The sequence below is a fragment of the Pongo abelii genome, chromosome 19, assembly GCF_028885655.2.
Source record: "Pongo abelii isolate AG06213 chromosome 19, NHGRI_mPonAbe1-v2.0_pri, whole genome shotgun sequence".
In the NCBI taxonomy this organism is placed as follows: Eukaryota; Metazoa; Chordata; class Mammalia; order Primates; family Hominidae; genus Pongo; species Pongo abelii.
In genome coordinates this window covers 88,802,680-88,821,587 of record NC_072004.2, presented here as the reverse complement: position 1 = coordinate 88,821,587, position 18,908 = coordinate 88,802,680, and the positions used below count along the sequence as shown (strand labels likewise).

At 47.9% G+C, this 18,908-nt stretch overlaps 1 protein-coding gene across 3 annotated transcripts in view; it reads left to right on the top strand.

The window, feature by feature from the left end:
- SDK2 (sidekick cell adhesion molecule 2) overlaps positions 1-18,908 on the top strand; it is a 314,110-nt gene that overhangs the window by 220,854 nt on the left and 74,348 nt on the right. For all 3 annotated transcript variants that reach the window (XM_054535716.2, XM_054535717.2, XM_024235631.3), the window contains exons 13-18: positions 757-933; positions 1,329-1,465; positions 2,447-2,594; positions 5,570-5,710; positions 9,408-9,589; positions 10,636-10,751. In XM_054535716.2, coding sequence (XP_054391691.2) covers positions 757-933; positions 1,329-1,465; positions 2,447-2,594; positions 5,570-5,710; positions 9,408-9,589; positions 10,636-10,751 — 901 coding nt within the window. The remainder of the gene's footprint in view (positions 1-756; positions 934-1,328; positions 1,466-2,446; positions 2,595-5,569; positions 5,711-9,407; positions 9,590-10,635; positions 10,752-18,908) is intronic.

The window sequence follows — 18,908 nt, the reverse complement described above, 5'->3', positions numbered from 1 at the left end:
AGCCAGCAGCTCAGGCCCCCACTCTGTACCCCAGTTGAACGGGGCTATTTGCAAAGCATCTCAGCCACCACTGGGTTCCTCACACTTGTACTGAGAACCAAGGCCAACCTTGCCTGGGGTCATTGTGTGGCATCCTGCCCCCCACGGCTGGCACTCCCTGTATGTTGATGACAATGATAATGGTTCTATTTCCTCAAAAACAAATTCAGAGAAGATATTTTTTATTGTCAAGCACTGATGCGTGTGTAATTTCTCAAGCCCCATTTGTATTGACTGATCGAAGCTAAAGTGATTTTTTGGACACTAAAGTCAATTTGTCACACTGATGCATTGATATAATGATTCCCCTCATAAAACTAATTCAGAAATGTAGACTATGAGGAAACTTGAATTCCTTTTTCCAACTGTAATCTTTTAACCTCTTCAGAAGAATACCTTTCACTGGCTGTTTTGCAATCGCATCTGGCCAGAAGCAACAACGCTTTGACCCACCCTGAACTGAAGATGTAACGACCAATAATGACTGAATGCATTCGCTCTCCCGCTCTTCTGCACCCTCCCCGCAGGAATGATGGGCTTCCAGACTGCTTGGCCTTCAACAGTCCTGCTCCCCGATCCCAGTGTCCTGCCTGGCTGTTGCCTGCAATGGTCCTCTGCCCAGCTTTGGAGCTATTTTCTCGGGACAAGCTTCAGGCTAGGCCCACTCCCGAGGCACCTTCCTCTCCCTCTGTACTTACGGGTTCTTCTTACTTTTAGGTACATCTGGGAGAAGGACGGGGCCACCCTGGGCACGGAGAGCCATCCTCGTATCCGCCTGGACAGAAACGGCTCCCTGCACATCTCACAGACGTGGTCGGGAGACATCGGCACGTACACCTGCCGGGTGATCTCAGCAGGAGGCAACGACTCTCGCAGTGCCCACCTGCGAGTCAGGTAAGGGCAGCCCTCCTAGGCCCCAGCAGAGGAGGTCCAGGCAATAGCAACTGGCAGGCTCAGGGCCAGCTGAGTCCCTTTTGTCAGATCCCCAGGCCACGTGTGACCTGAACTTTTCAGCTTTGCTCAGGACATACCCCTAGCATCCTTCCAGGCCTTTCTCTCAGCTCAGTTAGGCCCCCCGTCAAGAGCAGGGGGGTGTAAGGATGGCTTTAGCAGGAGGGCTCTGATTCCAGAGAGAAAAATCTCCAAGCAGATGGCCCGAAGGCCACATTTTACGTCTGAGCATGAGGTATCATGGAAGCGCAAGGCCTACACAACCTGTGTCCACAGTGCCCCCGTCACCTGCCTGCAGACCGCATAGGGATGCCTGACCACGTGTCTCTTTCCTCCAGGCAACTGCCCCACGCGCCCGAGCACCCAGTGGCCACTCTCAGCACCGTGGAAAGGCGAGCCATCAACCTGACGTGGACCAAGCCCTTTGATGGCAACAGCCCCCTGATCCGCTACGTCCTGGAGATGTCGGAGAACAGTAAGGTTCCCGTGGCCACCTCCAACACCTCCCACCCGAGCGTGGACTTAGGAGTCAGCTCTGGGCTGGGGTCCCAGCTCTGGGCTGGGTTCCCAGCTCTCCTGTTTCCTAGTTCTGGGCCTTTGAGCAGATCCTTCCCTCTGGCAGCCTCAGCTTTCCCATCTCTGAAGGAAAAACAGACATCTGCCTGTCAGGTGCTGTTAGAGTTGAAAGAGATGACGCACAAGAGGTGCTTAACTCAGAGCCTGGCACAGCAGAAGCTGCAAAGAAAATGGCCGCTATTTATTTATTATTTACTTATTTATGTATTCCCCAAGTCAAATTAGCAGGCGTCATTTGCATTGCATTTTATTTATTTATTTTTATTTATTTATTTATTTATTTATTTATTTTTGAGACGGAGTTTCACACCTGTCACCCCAGGCTGGAGTGCAATGGTGTCATCTCAGCTCACTGCAACCTCTGCCTCCTGGGTTCAGGTGATTCTCCTGTCTCAGCCTCCCGAGTATTTGGGATTACAGGCATACGTCACCATGCCCAGCTAATTTTGTCTTTTTAGTAGAGATGGAGTTTCACCATATTGGTCAGGCTGGTCTCAAACTCCTGACCTCAGGTGATCTGCCCACCTCAGCCTCCCAAAGTGCTGGGATTACAGACATGAGCCACCACACCCAGCCTGAATGGCATTTTAAACACTGCTTGCCTAGAGCTCATCAATTGTGGGGGGTAGTGGGGGAGACGAATGCATCTCAGTTCCCATGAGCCCTTACTTTGCTCCGGCACCCTCCACCCTCTCCTCCCCAGGGTCGTGTGAGCTAATGGGACCTAGAAAAGTGGCATGGTGGGCCACTCCTGCACCAAGCTGGGGAGGCTGTCTCTTGCCAGCCCCAATGAGGCTGGACCCTGCTGGGAGTGGGGAGTAAGAAGCATGCTTCATCCCACCCAAGATGCCCACTTCTGCCCCACTCACTGTCCCTGCAGATGCCCCCTGGACTGTACTCCTGGCCAGTGTGGACCCCAAAGCTACCTCAGTGACAGTCAAGGGCCTGGTTCCTGCACGCTCCTACCAGTTCCGTCTTTGTGCCGTCAACGACGTGGGGAAAGGACAGTTCAGCAAAGACACTGAGAGGTGAGGGCAGTGGCACTCTACAGGGGCGTCGCCAGGACTCCAACAGGGAGGGGCTGCAGCTGAAACCGATGTGGCAGATTCTGGCTCAGCTCCTCCTGGCCCCCTCCAGGCTTCCGCCTCTGTAGAAGGGGAGAGCAATCCTCGTGAGCGCCTTGCCAGGATGTTGCAAAGGTTAAGTGGGGTGCTGTGAGTAGGACACTGGGGAACGCGGTGAGCACCAACCAAATGTAGTCATCCCAGTTACCGGGAGCTGTGCAAACTCAAAGGCTCACCTCCTTCCACGCCACATCGGCATGGGCTGCTGTCGTTGTTAAATGGATGCAAAATTCCAGAGAGATACGGGATCTACACAGATCTCCATATCCATGTCTTGCACGATGCCAGGCCCTGCTAGGGTTCCCACAAATCTTTTATAAAATGATGGAAATTGTTGGGCGCAGTGGCTCACGCCTGTAATCCCAGCACGTCAGGAGGCTGAGGCAGGCGGATCACCTGAGGTCAGGAGTTCGAAACCAGCCTGGCCAACATAGCAAAACCCAGTCTCTACTAAAATATGAAAATTAGCTGGGCATGGTGGTGGTCGCCTGTAATCCCAGCTACTTGGGAGGCTGAGGCACAAGAATCGCTTGAACCAGGGAGGCGGAGGTTGCAGTGAGCCGAGATCCAGCCTGGATGACAGAGCAAGACTGTCTCAAAAAAAAAAAAAAAAAGATGGAAATTGAATAAAAACTGCAGGTACTTCATATAAAAACATCACACAGTGATACCCATCTATGTAGAAGGAGAATTCATCCTCTCCAGCTCCGTAGAACAAGCAGCCACCTCTAGCAAGAAAGATGTCATGGGAGAGGTCAGAACAACCGTGATACAAATCACGTGCACAAAGCTGTGCACTTGGCTCTTTAAAAGACGCCTGGGGCTTAAATCAATCATGGTGGTTTTGCCACAGTTGCAATGAGCTTGGGTCTCTCTGGCTTGTACTAAGGTAGCACCACTGGGGTCAAATAGTCTCACGGGAGGGAGCAGTGGCAGGTGGCAGCCGGTGTGGAGAGCAGTTACAGGAGGATTTACATACTCACTGTTTACTGAGCAGCTACCGTGTGCCATGCCACGTTTGGACCACTGGAGTAGGGACAGGGAATGAGCAGACCCAGCCCCAGCGCATCTGGAGATACACAATCCCAACAACAGAGAGGCTGAAAGTGTAGGGGAAGCTACCCTGCAACTTCTCCTGCCCTGCGGCTGCACCACATGACACTGACTCACCTTCCTAATGTGCCTTCATGCTAACTGCCCTGAGTCACCAAGAAAAAGGCCAAATCCTCACACTTGTAATCCCAGCACTTTGGGAGGCTGAGGGGGGCGTGGATCACTTGAGGTCAGGAGTTTGAGACCAGCCTGGCCAACATGGTGAAACCCCATCTCTACTAAAAATACAAAAATTAGCGGGGCATGGTGGCAGGTGCCTGTAATCCCAGCTACTCAGGAGGCTGAGGCAGGAGAATTGCTTGAACCCGGGAGACGGAGGGTTGCAGTGAGGCGAAATCATGCCACCGCACTCCAGCCTGGGGGACAAGAGTGAAACCTTGTCTCAAAAACAAAAAAGAAAAAGGCCAAATCACCCTTACCCCAGCCTCTACAAAAACACAGGAGCAGGCCAGGTACAGTGGCTCATGCCTGTAATCCCAGCACTTTGGGAGGCAGAGGCAGGTGGATCACCTAAGGTCAGGAGTTCGAAACCAGCCTGGCCAACATGACGAAACCCCGTCTCTACTAAAAATATAAAAATTAGCCAGGCCTGGTGGCAGGCACCTATAATCCCAGCTACTCTTAAGGCTGAGGCAGGAGAATCGCTTGAACCCGGGAGGCAGAGGTTGCAGTGAGGTGAGATCATGCCACTGCATTCCAGCCTGGGCGAAAGAGCAAAACTCTCTCAAATAAAACACGGGAGCGAGCAGCACGCTTAGGAAAGCTATCTATCAAAAAGCAAAAACATAAACAAAAAGGGAAAGACATCCATCAAAAATAATTAACTTTTGTTTGGAATGGACGCATGTCCGTGATGTGAAAAGTACACTTAGGCAGAACACAGCATCCCCCAGCAATGCCAGAGGAAGACATGCTGTCGCGCTTGGCTCCCGGAGCCAGGGTGGGTGTCCTTGGCTCTCTCCCCCACACGCCATGCCCGCCCTGCTCCCGCCTGGGGCTCAGCTGGCCAGCAAAGGAGGCCTAGTTAAGGTACACCAGCAGCTGACCACTGGGATGTGACCAACACTTCTGCTTATAGAATACTTGGATACTCATGACCTCATCAGCCCCAACAGCAGCTTCCTTGACAAATAGGAAACTGAAACTTACATCCCTCAACGGCACCAAAAACATGTACATTATTTTTTTTTTTTTTTTTGAGACAGGGTCTCTGTTTCCCAGGCTGTAGTTCTGTGATGCAAACACAGCTCACTGCAGCCTCAACCTCCTGGGTTCAAGCCATCCTCCCACCTCAGCCTCCCAAGTATTTGGGATACAGATGCAAGTCACCAAGCGGGATTTTTTTTTTTTTTTTTTTTTTTTTTTTTGGTAGAGACAGGGTCTTGCCATGTTGCCTAGGCTGGTTTTGAACTCTGGCCCTCAAGCAATCCTCTTGCCTCAGCCTCCCAAAGTGCTGGGATTACAGGCATGAGCCACAGCATCTGGCCTTATAGTTTTTAAAAGACATATATATCTCCACATATACACACAGACTATATATGTAGTATCATTTGAGCCTCAACTAGTCTCATAAGGCAGGCAAGTAGAGCTTTGTTATAATTCTTTTATAGAACAAGCTCAGAGAGGTTAGGTGACTTGCCCAAATGCACACAGCAGTTGTACAGAATTATCCAGGGTCAGAGCAGGCCAGGGTTCAGCCTCCTCATATCTCATTCAACTCCTGTGTTTGACCCCAAGACTAAGAGCATTGGTGTTTTGTGATCCAGGGTCTCCCTCCCCGAGGAGCCCCCCACGGCCCCTCCACAGAACGTCATTGCCAGCGGTCGAACCAACCAGTCCATCATGATCCAGTGGCAGCCACCTCCTGAGAGCCACCAGAATGGAATTCTCAAGGGCTACATCATCAGGTGGGTGTCCACCCTGGGGACAGGAGCCCAGTCCCAAGGGGAAAGGCATGGGGGAAGATCGGGAGTGGACTGGAAAACAGTGCAAATTCATGGCAGGCCCTTCGCCATCTAGGAAGGACCAGGTAACAAGAAATGCCTACTCAGTGGTAGGAAGGATTTAGGTTGGACACCTAGCAGAACTTCCAGCGGCAAGACCCCTGGACACCAGCGAGGAATGCTTGAGAGGGGAGGCTATATGGGCTGACGTAGGAACAGGCCTATAGGAGACAGGAGAAGAAAGAAGTAACTATTGGCCGGGCGCGGTGGCTCATGCCTGTAATCCCAGCACTTTGGGAGGCCAAGACGGGCGGATCATGAGGTCAGGAGATCAAGACCACGGTGAAACCCCATCTCTACTAAAAATACAAAAAAAAAAAAATTAGCCGGGTGCGGTGGCAGGCACCTGTAGTCCCAGCTACTCGGGAGGCTGAGGCAGGAGAATGGCGTGAACCTGGGAGGTGGAGCTTGCAGTGAGCAGAGATCGCGCCACTGCACTCCAGCCCAGGCTACAGAGCGAGACTCCATCTCAAAAAAAAAAAAAAAAAGAAAGAAAGAACTATCCGAGGGGCAACCCTCTGGGAAGCTGCAAATATTCCATCATTCCATCACAGGCCAGAATTCTCTTGACCCGTGAATGGAGAAACCAGCTGGCCGAAGAACTGATGGAAAAGTGAAAGTTCTTTCTTTGGTTATTACTAGAAATGAAGCCCAGTTATACAGACCCTTATCTTTGCATTTGACTGAGGGACTACTCTTCTAGTAACCTAAATGGGAGTCATTAAGGGTCACTAAAATGTGGTATTCATAAGTTCAAATTCATAAGTTTTTTGAGGTTACTGAGAACTCTCATTGATAGTCTAGATTCTAGCTACAAAATGCTACGCAACTTCGTGTGTCTCATTCCTGCATGTACACACCTTCCCAGGGGTTTAACTGCTCCACTATTGGTTAATTTTGTTGTGGGTTTTTCACTAATCCTGAAGGGCGGTGGTTCTCAAAGTGTGGTCCCAGCACCCATAGCATCAGCCTAACCTGAGAACTGGTCGGAAATGCAAATTATCAAGTCTCTCCAAGACCTACCACACCAGAAACTTTAAGGATGGGCTTAGAAACCTTTGCTTTTAAAAAAGTCTTTCAGGCCGGGCACGGGGGTTCACGCCTGTAATCCCAGCACTTTGGGAGGCCAAGGTGGGTGGATCACCAGGTCAGGAGACTGAGACCATCCTGGCCAACATGCTGAAACCCCATCTCTACTAGAAATACAAAAATTAGCTGGGCATGGTGGCACACACCCGTAGTCCCAGCTACTCAGGAGGCTGAGGCAGGAGAATCACTTGAACCCAGGAGGCGGAGGTTGCAGTGAGCCGAGATCACACCACTGCACTCCAGCCTGGGTGAGACTCCATCTAAAAAAAAAAAAAAAAAAAAAAAAAAAAGTCATCTAGGAGACTTTGATGCATCTTCAGGTTTAGAGAAGCAGTGTTTTAGGGCACTGTAATGCATCGGAATACTTTGAGGTCCTTAATTTTCCAATAATTAGATGCTGAATTATATATGCATTGTGTTTCTCAAATGAGTGACCCATCATTTGTGTCTGGCCCCCAAAATTTGCTTGTACACACTTACTTCTTTAGTGCTGTGAGTTCTTTTTGCCAGTGGAGGTAGAAATGGGTCGAGTAGGTAGCCCAGGTGTTTCATTCCACCTGGGCAAGTAATTGTCAGAAGAGGGAGCCTGTATCCTAGAGGAGGAAAGAAAATGAGCCCAGGCTTCAGGGACAGCTCTCCTGTCCATGACCCCTCAAAGGCTGAGACCTGCGAGACCTGCCCTGAGACCTCTCAGTGCCCCTGGTTAGCAATCCTCCCCCCTCAAAAGGAATAGTCCAGACACATCCCCTAGACCTCTGCTACCCAGGAAGGTAACCATTAGTCATCTCTGGCTACTTAAACTACAGTTGACCTTTGAACAATGTGGGGGCTAGGGGTGCTGACCCCCACACGGTTGATAATCCATGTATAATTTCTTTTTTTTTTTTTTTTTTTTTTTTTTTGAGACAGGGTCTCACTCCATTGCCCAGGCTGGAGTGCAATACCTTAATCTCAGCTCACTGCATGCAACCTCTGCCTCCCAGGTTCAAGCAATTCTTCTGCCTCAGCCTCCTGAGTAGCTGGGATTAGAGGCACTCACTACCACGCCTGGCTAATTTTTTCTTCTTTTTTTTTTTTTTTTTTTTGAGATGGATTCTCACTATCACCCAGGCTGGAGTGCAGTGGTGTAATCTCAGCTCACTGCAACCTCCACCTCCTAGGCTCAAGTGATCCTCCTGCCTCAGCCTCCCAAGTAGCTGGGACTACAGGCATGTGCCACCACATCCGGCTAATTTTTTTTTATTTTTGGTAAAGACAGGATTTCACCTTTTTGGCCAGGCTGGTCTCAAACTCCTGACCTCGAGTGACCCACCCGCCTGGGCCTCCCAAAGTGCTGGGATTATAGGCACGAGCCACCATTCCTGGCCCAATCCACATATAATTCGTGTAATTTTTGACTCCCCAAAAAAGTAAATACTAATAGCCTACTGCTGGCCAGAAGCCACACCTATTAAAAAACAGTCAATTAACACATATTTTTATGCATTTATGATATAACTTTTTCTTAATTTTTTCAATATTTCTAGGCTATGTGGTTCATCTGCGAGTTTTTTCAAATTGTCACAAATCTCTAAAACTTTTTCTGATATGTTTATTTTTAAAACTCTGTGTAGCTGGGCCTGGTGGCTCACGCCTGTAATCCCAGCACTTTGGGAGGCTGAGGCAGGTGGATCACGAGGTCAGGGGTTCGAGACCAGCCTGGCCAGCATGGTGAAACCCCATCTGTACTAAAAATACAAAAAATAAGCCAGGCATGGGAGCATGTGCCTGTAATCCCAGCTACTCGGGAGGCTGAGGCAGGAGAATTGCTTGAACCCTGCAGGTGGAGGTTGCAGTGACCCAAGATCATGCCATAGCACTCCAGCCTGGGTGAAAGCGCGAGACTCCATCTAAAAAAAAAAATTAAAAAAAAAAAAAAGCTCTGTGTATACATGAACCTGTACAGTTCCAACCTGTGTTGTTCAAGGGTCAACCATAAGCAAAACTAAATCAAATTCTAATTCAGGCCGGGTATAGTGGCTCATGCCTATAATCCCAGCACTTTGGGAAGCTGAGGTGAGGTAGGCAGATCACCTGAGGTCAGGAGTTCGAGACCATCCTGGCCAACATGGTGAAACCCTGTCTCTACTAAAAATACAAAAATTAGCCTGTGTGGTGGCGCATGCCTGTAATCCCAGCTACTCAGGGAGGCTGAGGCAGGAGAATTGCTTGAATCTGGGAGGCAGAGGTTGCAGTGAGCTGAGATAGCGCCACTGCACTCCAGCCTGGGTGACAGAGCAAGATTCCATCTCAAAAAAAAAAAAAATTGAATTTATTTCCTCAGTTGCACTAACCACATTTCAAGTGCTCAGCAGCTGCATGTGCTGGCAGGCACCCTGTCGGACAGCACAGATGCAGAGCACTTCCGCCACCACCAAAAGTCCTATTGGACAGTGCTGCTCTGGACAATTTCCTGGGCACGAGGCCAAGCAAGCTGACTCTGACTCCACTGTGCCTCGCCTCTTCCCCTCAGGTACTGCCTGGCCGGGCTGCCCGTGGGGTACCAGTTTAAGAACATCACGGATGCTGATGTGAACAACCTGCTGCTGGAGGATCTCATCATTTGGACCAACTACGAGATCGAGGTGGCTGCTTACAACAGCGCTGGGCTGGGGGTCTACAGCAGTAAAGTCACCGAGTGGACGCTGCAGGGAGGTAGGTAGAGACTGTGGCCTCAGACCAGGCACGGTGGCCCATGTGTGTAATCTTAGCACTTTGGGAGGCCAAGACGGGAGGATTGCTCAAGCCCAGAGTTTTGAGCCAGCCTGGGCAAGATAGGGAGACTCCATCTCTACAAAAAGTGAAAAAAATTAGCTGGACGTGGTGGCATGCTACATGCTACAGTGGCACAGCTACTCAGGAGGCTGTGCCCAGGATCGCTGGGGCCCAGGAGTTTGAGGCTAACCTAGGCAACATAGTGAGACCCTGTCTCTGCAAAAAATGAACAGAACTAGCTCGGTGTGGTGGTACATGCCTGTGGTCCCAGCTACTCGGGAGGTCCTCGAGGCTGGAGCCTGGGGAAGTTAAGGCTGCAATGAGCTGAGATCGTGCCACTGCACTTCAGCCTAGGTGACAAAGTGAGACTCTGTCTCAAAAAAAAAACAAAAAAAGTGAAATGAAATGAAAATAGACTATGGCCTCAGAGGAGCAGGTGCTTCCTTTTCTCCCAGTCCCATGCCTGTTGGGTTCTGTGCCTCTCCAAGCCCGAGAGCCTTGGCTGTGTGGCCTGTTCTCACCAGGCCCTCCCTGTTGCACTCTGGGGCTGGAATCACCACCCCAGGCCAAGCTACCCCACAGGGTGGGAGGACTGAGGGGAAGAGGAAGAGGAGGCTGGCTTGGACATGGTGAAGGGCAGAGGCTCCAGGCATACAGGGACCTTCTGTGAATTTCATGTTAAGTAGACCATGAAACGGCTTACTTTTAGCATTCCACCTGAAAACCACGCCAGAACATTTTTCATCCGCACCCCTTTTATTTACCAGTACCCTGTCAGGTGAGTCAGGCAAGTTTTATTAAACGCAAACTAATCCAGAGAGAATATGAAGGCCTCTTAAGTCTACACAGCAAGGGAGGAGTTGGGGTGGGGTAAGAGGGTACAAGGCAGAGGCTATGGCCCCCACCCCTGCGTTTTCTCTACTGAACTGGGCAAGAGAGACTGACTGGGTCTCCTCCACCCCACCCCGTTCTCTCATCTCCTCTAGTTCCCACGGTCCCTCCGGGCAATGTGCACGCGGAAGCCACCAATTCCACAACCATCCGTTTCACCTGGAACGCCCCCAGCCCCCAGTTCATCAATGGCATCAACCAGGGCTACAAGGTACATGAGGCATCTCCTCACCCAAGAGGAGGCCCTAAGATCTTTTGCGGGAGGTGGGGAGAGGGGACAGAGGGGGTGGGAGGAAATCCCCGCTCTGTTTCTGAAGTCATTGGCTCGAGTCAAGCTAGGGACACACATTAGAGGAAAAGAGCTCCAGGCCTTCCCCAAGGCTACATGCGGGCCACAGGAAGTGGAGACACTGCCCTGACTGACACTCAGTGCCACGGTCCTTCCCAGCGAGACTGGGTTATACACAAAACCCCAGTTATTTCAGGCTCAGAAACACCTGGTGTAGGGGCTGGGCACAGTGGCTCATGTCTGTAATCCCCACTTTGGGAGGCTGAGGCGGGCAGCTCAACTGAGGTCAGAAGTTCAAGACCAGCCTGGCCAACATGGTGAAACTCCATCTCTACTAAAAATACAAAAATTAGCTGGGCGTGGTGGCAGGGGTGCCTGTAATCCCAGCTACTCGGGAGGCTGAGGCAGGAGAATCACTTGAACCCGGGAGGCGGAGGTTGCAGTGAGCTGAGATTGCGGCCATTGCACTACACCCTGGGCAACAGAATGAAACTCTGCCTCAAAAAAAAAAGAGAGAGACAAAAAAAAGAAAAAGAAACACCTGGTATAGCCATGGCCCCATGAGAAAAATCCCCGATTCACTTCTTACCATGACTTTTGTGGGCTTCACGCTCGAACGTATCCCCAGGCTGTACTCGACTCCACATAGTATGTGGTTAAGGGCACAGGATTAGGACTCAGACAGACTTGGTGGTTAAAGTCCCAGCTTTGCCTCTTGCTGGCAACCTGCGCATGTTCTTTAACATGTCTCAGCTTCTGTCCTTCAATCAATATTTATTGAGCAGCTACTCTATGCACTGCTTGCACCGCTGAATAACTAAAATAAACTCAGTTTTCTCATTTGCAAATGAAGATGTTAATAATACCTGCTTCTTGGAGTTGTGTGAGGATTAAGTGAGATAATATTTCTAATTTGTTCAGCACAATGACAAACACATGATAAGCACTCAGAAAGTGATTTTAGTAGTCGTAGAAATGCATTTGGGCTGCTATAACCAAGTACCACAGACTGGATTGCTTAAAGCAACAGTCCCCAACCTTTTTGGCACCAGGGACCAGTTTCATGGAAGACAATTTTTCCATGGATTGGGGTGGGAGGAGGGATGGTTTCAGGATGATTCAAGCACATGACATTATTGTACACTTTATTTCTGTTACTATCACATTGTAATATATAATGAAATAACTATACAACTCACCACAATGTAGAATCCATGGGAGCCCTGAGCTTGTTTTCCTGCAACTAGACCGTCCAATCTGGGGGTGATGGGAGACAGTGACAGATCATCAGGCATTAGATTCTCATAAGGAGTACGCAACCTAGATCCCTCACATCCGCAGTTCACAGCAGGGTTCACACTCCTGTGAGAATCAAATGCTGCCACTGATGGGAGGTGGAGTTTAGGTGGTAATATGAGCACTGGGGAGCAGCTGTAAGTACAGATGAGGCTTCACTTTCTTGCCTGCCGCTCACCTCCTGCTGTGCAGCCTGATTCCTAACAGACCACAGACTGGTACCTGGTGGTCAGTGGGGGATTGGGGAACCCTGGCTTAAACAACAGAAATTTATTTTTGCACAGTTCTGGGGGGTAGAAGTATGAGATTACGGTGTGGGCAGGGTTGGTTTCCTCTGAGGCCTCTCTCCTTGACTTCTAGGTGTCTGTCTTCACTCTGTGTCTGTGTCCAAAGAGATCTTGGCTCACTGCAACCTCCACCTCCCAGGTTCAAGCAATTCTCTTGCCTCAGCCTCCCGAGTAGCTGGGACTATAGGCATGTGCCACCATGTCTGGCTAATTTTTTTGTATTTTCAATAGAGATGGGGTTTCACCATGTTGGCCAGGCTGGTCTCAGACTCCCAACCTCAAGTAATCCACCTGCCTCGGCCTCCCAGACTGCTGGGATTACAGGCATGAGCCACTGCACCTGGCCTAAATGTCCTCTTCTTATAGGGACCCCAGTCACATTGGATTAGGGCCCACACTAATGACCTCATTTAACTACCTCATTAACAATTCTGTCTCCAAATACAGTCACATTCTGGGGTGCTGGGGGTTAGAATTTAAACATACAGATTTTGCAGACACAACTCAGCCCATAACAAATAATAATAGTAATAATAGCAGTAGACCAGGCATGGTGGCTAACGCCTGTAATCCTAGCACTTTGGGAGTCTGAGGCAGGTGGATTACCTGAGGTTGGGAGTTCAAGACCAGCTTGGCCAACATGGTGAAATCCCATCTCTACTAAAAAATATATATATACTACACATACACATATATATGTATATACATATACATATACATATACGTGTGTGTATATATGTATATATATACACGTACATGTGTGTATATATGTATATACATATACACACATACGTGTGTGCACATACGTGTGTATATGTATATATACATATACACATACGTGTGTATATGTATATACATATACATATGTGTGTATATATGTTTGTATATACATATATACATATACGTGTGTGTATATGTTTGTATATATATACATGTACGTATGTGTGTATATGTTTGTATATACATATATACATGTACGTATGTGTGTATATGTTTGTATATACATATATACATGTACGTATGTGTGTATATGTTTGTATATACATATATACATGTACGTATGTGTGTATATGTTTGTATATACATATATACATGTACGTATGTGTGTATATGTTTGTATATACATATATACATGTACGTATGTGTGTATATGTTTGTATATACATATATACATGTACGTATGTGTGTATATGTTTGTATATACATATATACATGTACGTATGTGTGTATATGTTTGTATATACATATATACATGTACGTATGTGTGTATATGTTTGTATATACATATATACATGTACGTATGTGTGTATATGTTTGTATATACATATATACATGTACGTATGTGTGTATATGTTTGTATATACATATATACATGTACGTATGTGTGTATATGTTTGTATATACATATATACATGTACGTATGTGTGTATATGTTTGTATATACATATATACATGTACGTATGTGTGTATATGTTTGTATATACATATATACATGTACGTATGTGTGTATGTGTATATGCGTATACATATACACATATACGTATATGTATATATGTATATATGTGTGTATATATGTATATGTGTATATATGATATACGTATATATGTGTATATATGTGTATATACATATATAGTATATACATGTATATACTATATATGTGTATACGTGTATATACGTATATATGTATATGTGTATATATGTATACGTGTATATACGTATATACGTGTGTATGTACATATATACGTGTGTATATAAATATATATACGTATGTATATATACGTGTGTGTGTGTGTGTGTGTATATATATATATAACTGGGCATGGTGGCGCATGCCTGTAGTCCCAGCTACTCGGGAGACTGAGGCAGGGGAATTGCTTGAACCTGGGAGGCGGAGGTTGCAGTGAGCTGAGATTCTGCCACTACACTCCAGCGGACTCTGACCAAAAAAAAAAAATAGCAGTAATAATAGTAGTAGTAGTACATTTGCTCTCCTTCCAACTGTGCTAAAAGTCAGGACTTCTCAGTCATCCCATCCTGGAACACAGACCTCAGAGCCCAGGCCCGGTTCTCTCATGTCATTCCGTGTGGGCCCCGTGCCTGTCCTCCCCACGGAGGACTGAAGACAGAGCACAGCATGGGGGATCCACACTATGTTTTAAAGGGGTAGGACCTGCCCCCAGCAACGTGGGACAGATGGAAGGATGCCGTCCACTCCCTCCAGATGTGGGAGGGGAGGCAGAGCATTTGAGGGGAGGCCAGCTTCGAAGCGGAGAGCGCTGCAGGCCCTGAGCTTCAGCCCAGGGAACGCGTGACCTCGAGCTGACCACTGACACATCCCGAAAGTTCCTGCACCCCTCTGCACTGTGCTTGCCACAACTAAGATTAATTCTAGGACTCGCTGCCTTAGCGGTTCTTCCTCCAAAGCGGGGGAGGCTGGACAAGAAGGGACTGACTGGGATGAAATAATGAAGAGGAGTTTCTGCTAATGTTGCAAGCAGACAAAGGAACTGGAACTGACCCAGCTTCACTCCGGCCTTGGCCCTCTCAATCCCAGGAAGGCAGTGAACCCAAGGTCGAGCAGAGCTTTGCAGGGCAGGGAGCAGCAGCTGAATGCTTGGAGCACTCGCTGCCGGAAAACTCTCCTAATTGGGACCCTGGGGGGAGGCGGGGGAAGGAAGGGGAGGCCAGCATTGCTGAAGAGGGAGCTGAACTGGGAACAATTAGCTTCTTGCTACCAGTTCTAAGCTCAAGTTTTATTCTACATATGGGAGGGCTGAGCCACAAACTTCTAAGGCAAACAGCTCCCCCAAGGGGCAGGAAGGCCAGCCCGTGGCCAGGACAATTAGGGCAGTGGCCCATGGTGACCCAGAGCAAGAGGAGGTGGCAGAGGCCACTGAATTCCCAGGTCCAGTCAGTGCCCAGCCCCCAGTAGCTACTTGATAAAGGTCAGCAGGAGTGAATTGCCCAGATGTTTTGAGCGCAGGAATTGGTGGCGGAGTAAGGAGAGCTCACACTTACAGGGCACTTTCTCTGGGCCAGGCAGTACGCTAAATGCTTCGCTCACATTTATCTTTCATGCAAGCAGCACAGGGACTCTAAGAAGCAGCATTATGGGTCAGGCGTGGTGGCTCATGCCTGGAATCCTAGCACTTTGGGAGGCGGAGGCAGGCAGATCACTTGAGGTCAGGAGTTTGAAAACAGCCTTGCCAATATGGTGAAACCTCGTCTCTACTGAAAATACAAAAATTAGCCAGGCGTGGTGGCACATGTCTCTAATCCCAGCTACAGACATAGGAGGCCGAAGCAGGAGAATCGCTTGAACCCAGGAGGCAGAGGTTGCAGTGAGCTGAGATCATGCCACTGCGCTCCAGCCTGGGAGACAGAGCTAGCCTCTGTCTCAAAACAAACAAACAAACAAACAAAAAACAAACAAACAAAAAAGGAATATTATCATCACACCATTTTACAGAGAAAGAAACTGAGGCACCAGAGGGAAGTTACTTGTTCAAGGTCAAACACAGTGACAAGATCAATGCAAAGCTCAGATTCAAACCAGAGCCTTCACTTTTCCTTACATTAAAAAGAAAATGTCGGGCTGGGCACCGTGGCTCACGCCTGTAATCCCAACACTTTGGGAGGCCAAGGCAGGGGGATCCCTTGAGCCCAGGAGTTTGAGACCAGCCCAGGCAGTATTGCAAGATCCCATCTTTACACACAAAAAAAAGTTAGTCAGGTGTGGTGTTGAGTGCCTTTGGTCACAGCTACTCAGGACGCTAAGACGGGAGGACTGTTTGCGACCAGGATTCAAGGCTGCAGTGAGCTGAAATCACGTCACTGCACTCCAGCCCAAGTGACAGAGCGAGACCCTGTCTCAAAAAAAGAAAGAGAGAGAGAGACAGAGACAGACAGACACAGAGGGAGAGAATGTATTATTTTTAATTGTAGATAACATTTTCAATACCAATGAATAAAAGCAGAGATTTTTTTCCTCTGCTTCTTTAGCCTTCAGCATATCACAAGGAGAAAAAAGCAGTGTTTGTCCCTTGTATACCTCCAATGAGAATGAGCATTTTTCCCCTTTTGTGTTTTTTTTTTTTCTTTCTTCCTTTTTTCTGAGATGGAGTTTCGCTCTTATTGCCCAGGCTGGAATGCAATGGCGCAATCTCAGCTCACCGCAACCTCTGCCTCTCTGGTTCAAGCGATTCTTGTGCCTCAGCCTCCCAAGTAGCTGGAATTACAGGGGCATGTGCCACCATGCTCAGCTAATTTTTTTTTTTTTAAGACAGAGTCTTGCTCTGTTACCCAGGTTGGATCTCGGCTCACTGCAACCTCTGCCTCCTGGGCTCAAGTGATTCTCCTACCTCAGCCTCCCGAGTAGCTGGAACTACAGGCATATGCCACCATGCCCGGCTAATTTTTGTATTTTTAGTAGACATGGGGTTTCACCACGTTGACCAGGCTGGTCTCAAACTCCTGACCTCAAATGATCCACCCGCCTTGGCCTCCCAAAGTGCTGGCATTATAGGCGTGAGCCACCGCACCCGGCCGCCCCCTTTTAATTGTGAAAATTTTCGAACATCCACCCAAGTAGAGGAAAGACTGCAGTGAACACCTGTATCTCCATTCCCAGCTTTAACAATGCCCAACTCCCAGCCAGGTATGTTCCATCTCTGCCCCAACCCTCTGCCTCTCCCCTGGAACATTTTGAAGCAAATCCCAGGCATTGTATCAGTTCATCCATGAATGTTTCTGGAAAGAAATAGTATAGATGAGATCTCTATTTAAAATAAAACCACAGTAACCGCATTATCATTATGATGGCTAAAAATATCAGCAGGCCCTGTAATATCATCAGATATCCAGTCAGCCTTCAAATTCTCTTGATTGCTGCATAATTTGTTACTTGTGGTTTTATTTGCTTCAGGATCTAAATGAAGTTCACACAATTGCCGTCAGTTGAGGGGTTTTTTTTAGGTCTCAGTTGATCTATAGATTCTTTCTCTCTCTCTCTTTCTCTCTCCCTTTCTCTTTCTTGTAATTTATTTGGGAAGAAACTTAGTCATTTGTCCAACAGAATTTTCCACAGTCTGGATTTCGCTGATTGCATCCCTGTGGGGTCATTCAGTGCATTCCTTCAAACACTACAGTGAATTGGAACTTAAAGCTAGAGGCTGATCTGATTCAGGTTTGATTTTTTGTTATTCGAAATATTTTACTTCTGGGCGCGGTGGCTCACGCCTGTAATCCCAACACTTTGGGAGGCCAAGGCAGGTGGATCACGAGGTCAGGAAATCGAGACCATCCTGGCTAACACGGTGAAACCCCGTCTCTACTAAAAATATTTAAAAAATTAGCCAGGCGCAGTGGCGGGCACCTGTAGTCCCAGGTACTCGGGAGGCTGAGGCAGGAGAATGGCGTGAACCCAGGAGGCAGAGGTTGCAGTGAGCTGAGATCGCACCACTGCACTCCAGCCTGGGTGACAGAACGAGACTCCATCTCAAAAAAAAAAAAAAAAAAATTAGCCAGGTGTAGTGGTACATGCCTGTAATCTCAGCTACTCGGGAGGCTGAGGCAGAAGAATTGCTTGAACCTGGGAGGCAGGGGTTGCAGTGAGCAGAGATCACACCATTGTACTCCAGCCTGGGCGACAGAGCGAGACTCTGTCTCAAAAAAAAAGAAAAGAAAAGAAATGTTTTACTTCGTAGACGGTGTTATGTATTTCGATCAGAAGGCACAAAGTCCAGCTATCTCTCTTACCGTGAAGTCAGCCACTGACAGTCATCTATGAGCAATCATTTCAATAAGGGTTATAATATGGGGATAGGCAAATATTACCATTTCTTCTTAGTAGCTGAAATGCTTTCAAAAACAAGAATTTTCCCTTTATTGACTTTTTGGTTACCTGAAGTTTCAGTTTATCTAGGAAAAGCAGGGTAAGCGTTCAATTCTTTTCCCTTACTTACCAATTTTTCGTATAATGAATTGGTTCTGGCCGGGCATGGTGTATCACACCTGTAATCCCAACACTTTAGGAGGCTGAGGCAGAGGCTTGCTTGAGGCCAGGAGTTCAAGACCAGCCTAGGCAATATAGTGAGACTCCCCCCCGCCTTCTCTATTTCTAAAAAACAGAAAAAATAAAGAACAAATTGATTCCTTATTGTCTTATCAGGTAACAGATGAGCTTGGGTTGGAGGGGGACATCTTTCTGTTTTGTTTTGGGTTTGGTAGTATTATTAGATAACTAAGGATTTTTTTTCTTTTACAAATCTGACATGTTTCAATCCATTACCATTATTATGCTTCTTGAATGGTACTGGGCGCTGCCAATTCAGTGGTACAAATGGACCCATCATTGGCCTCTTTGACTTGATGGTGAGCCTTCTTGACATGGCCCCAGTAGTCTCTGATAGCTTCCTTGCGATTTGGTATGACAAGATGTTCCAGACTATTATATATACATTCCCCTCACTGTGCCAGGCATCGGCCATTTCGTTAA